At 33.4% G+C, this 3,077-nt stretch overlaps 1 protein-coding gene across 3 annotated transcripts; it reads right to left on the reverse strand.

Annotated features, from left to right (window-relative positions):
• Positions 1 to 7: 7 nt before the first annotated feature.
• LOC117169483 lies at positions 8 to 3,010 on the reverse strand. Of its 3 annotated transcripts, none has more exons than XM_033355903.1 (4): positions 1,611 to 3,010; positions 1,361 to 1,519; positions 837 to 1,043; positions 8 to 125 (listed from the first exon to the last, which is right to left on the reverse strand). In XM_033355903.1, the coding sequence occupies exons 1-4, from the start codon at positions 2,283 to 2,285 to the stop codon at positions 102 to 104; spliced, it is 1,065 nt and encodes a 354-aa protein (XP_033211794.1). In that variant the 5' UTR covers positions 2,286 to 3,010; the 3' UTR covers positions 8 to 101. The 3 variants fall into 3 exon arrangements, with proteins under 3 accessions (XP_033211794.1, XP_033211780.1, XP_033211785.1); XM_033355889.1 differs by having other exon boundaries at positions 8 to 762; XM_033355894.1 differs by lacking the exon at positions 8 to 125 and having other exon boundaries at positions 652 to 1,043.
• Between the last annotated feature and the right edge of the window lie 67 nt (positions 3,011 to 3,077).

Raw genomic sequence — 3,077 nt, forward strand, 5'->3', positions numbered from 1 at the left:
TCCTTTTGTTTTCATGTCAACTAGTTGTGCTACTGAATTGTAATTATTGTACTTCGTAAGTGCATCGGTACACACAGCACATTCATTATATTTGTCTCTTTTCAAGATTTTCTTACAAAGATAACCTGAAATATAAACTGGTATTAGAAACTAGTGGATAATGAAGAAATATTTCAAGTTCAATTTGTAGCCAAACAGGATTATTACTCTCATATTTGGACGATCACATGTCATTGACACTAAACAATGCGAGACAATACAAGAAGCTATGTAGACAAGCACTTTTGTGTTTTTCACATAAAACTAAAAACTAATGATCCTTTATTAAATATGATGGTTAGTATAATTAATCCACCTACATATTGTTTATTGTTTTGCGACAAAAAAGCTGAAATTAGGTAATTAAATCAAAAAGAAAAAACCTAAAATAAAATAAATAATGCAGTCTAAAACGGGAGATAGAGAAGCATCGTGTTCGATAACTTTTTCGACTTTCCAATCTTTTTCTAGCATAATTTTGTCTAGTCTTGATTTCAAAACCCGTAAAGTTTTCGTACTTTTAGACTCAGTTTTCTTGTAAATGTTTTTAATGTCAGCAACGGTTATTACGAATTCAAATTTTTCTTCAGTAACGGTGCAATTTTCGTGAGCAGGTGGTTTTAATGCACTATATACAGAAAGCAATCTATATAGCTGAAGAAAAGTAGGACAGGTGGGGTGCTCATTGCTTCCAGCTGCTTGTCGAACCGTACCAAAGAATTTCTTTTTGTTGTGGTAAATAATAGTGTTAATTATAAGTACAAGCATATAAATACCATACAAATACAAATGATTACCTCTAAATTGTCTTGATTGACTTTTCCAGTTAGTAAATACTTGAAATCGTACTTGTCAATTAGGTAATGACATAAATCCATCGTAGAAGTAAGAGTTAACCTCAATCCATGTGCTGTTTCTTTGGTCAGAAATTCATCCGCGTGAATAAGGCCTTTCAATTGATTATTTTCCCATTCACTAAGCCACTCCAGTGACTCTTTTATAATCTGTATAATGAAATACGAAATATAATTAAGAATAAGAAAATAAAGCAATGCATGGCAATGTACCTTAAAGTCCCTTCCACTTGGAGTAAGGCCTTCATTAGACTGTTTTCGATTTAATGCATCGAAAACATCATTCATTCGTTTACAAAAAGCTATTGTTTCTTCACAACCTTTAAATTTTTAAAATTTTCGAAATAAATAAAATTCCAAACCAATTGAAACAGAATTGCTTAAAATCTGTATAAATAACATAAATATTCAGAAGAAAGCGATAAACACTTTATTCACGCCGAAAGTCTTAAAAAATAGGTTATTACCTGAGTTGAAAGGCGAACACGCATTTTTGCTGTATTGTCCAACTGTACGTGCCTTTTGGTCAATTTAGGGTATACCCGGGAATTCTCAATTCGTTGACTGTCTACATTATATAATTCTTCAAAATAATTCCACTGAATACAATCCTTTTCGGGATGTATCTAAAATCAATAAATATATAAACAAACTTTTTTCATGAAGACAGATACACATGATGAGAAATCTGTAACATAAAATAGTAAGTGTAATTACTCGTAGTTTTCCTTTATTATACAGTGTGTTGCGAACATTTTTAATTAAATGTGGGGTGTCAGAGAAGAAAAACACTTGTCTTTCATTATCAAGTGGATGAGTGAACCAGCTTTTTGTGAATTCAAGTTTCGCTTGAACGCCTAACGTTTTTTGCATCTTTCGGTTAGTGCTAGCACCATCCCCAATTATTCCGTGTATAAGTGCCCCTACTTTTTGTAATAGGCATATAGCTTTTAGCATTATCTTTGCTAATTCTTCCCCCGCAACAGGATTTTTTAAAGCAAAAGTTGCTATAGGCTGTGAATAATTTTCGGTTAGGGACTGGTACATTATGACAAGGCCATGTGTTGCTAAATTATCAGCGCTTATATCGGTTTCTTTTCTGCTATCTCCATAATCAGTTATCCCTTGGTACGTTAAGTTTTGAGATGAAACAGCAATTGCTCTTCTTAGATTTATCTCGTCTGCACATATGATGCCATGCCGTTTAAATAGATCCTTATTTTTGAAATTCTTTCCTAAAATTTCAAAGAAATTTTCATCGAAACCACAACCACTTGCCATTAGACTAAAGTAGTCACGGACGGTTTTCGGACATGGTAAGGGAAGAATTTCATTTTTTCTTAGGAATTCGTAATACGAAGGGGATCGAATATTCATTAGAGTACAGAGCATTATCCATTGCTCAGGATATCTACGGCCCTTCGGATTTTCCGCTTTAGCAGCAGCAACAATCTCCTTAATGGCAAGTATCTGCTTCTTTGAGACATTAAATTCAGCGCACTTTTTATCCAAAGTCTCGTCGCGAATTTGAGCAACTTCCTCTTTTTGTTTCACGCGGCAGTCACTTATTACTTTTAATCTAAATTTAAGGCGGTTCGCCAGACGCCGTCAATAATTTAGTTTTTTTCTCAGAGCATTCAATTTATATTGCTGAGTAGGATAGTGTGTGGGTGACAATACTTTGGCCTTAGTTCTCTTTTTCAGTCTCTTTTCTTTTTGAAGCAATGAATTTCTTAATTTTTGACAAACATTACACCTTAAGGTATTTTTACTTGAAAGTTCACAAGAATTGTGACGCCACAGTTCTGAGCCTGACGTGTTTTTAAATGCAACATTTGCTGGTATTAAGAAAATATCCGTTGAGGTAAAGCCTTTACATACACGCATATTATAGAAATTTTTCAGAATTTCTGATATGTTTTCAATATCATGTAAAACTTTTGGAAGACATGTCCCTTCTACATTTATTGGCATACAATACACTTCGTATTGTACTCTTCTGTCGGCACTGACAATGACACTTTTTTGAAATACGTGCCTCGAAATTCCATTTTCTATTATATTTACTGGAAGTGTAAATAGAAGTTCTCGTTCTTTTCCATTGAAAGTTTCACACACAGTCCACGGTTTTATCAAATTTATGCAGTAATGTTTGTCAGTTATATCTTCACCCACTATAAACAG

Source organism: Belonocnema kinseyi, chromosome 1 (assembly GCF_010883055.1).
Source record: "Belonocnema kinseyi isolate 2016_QV_RU_SX_M_011 chromosome 1, B_treatae_v1, whole genome shotgun sequence".
Taxonomy (NCBI): domain Eukaryota; kingdom Metazoa; phylum Arthropoda; class Insecta; order Hymenoptera; family Cynipidae; genus Belonocnema; species Belonocnema kinseyi.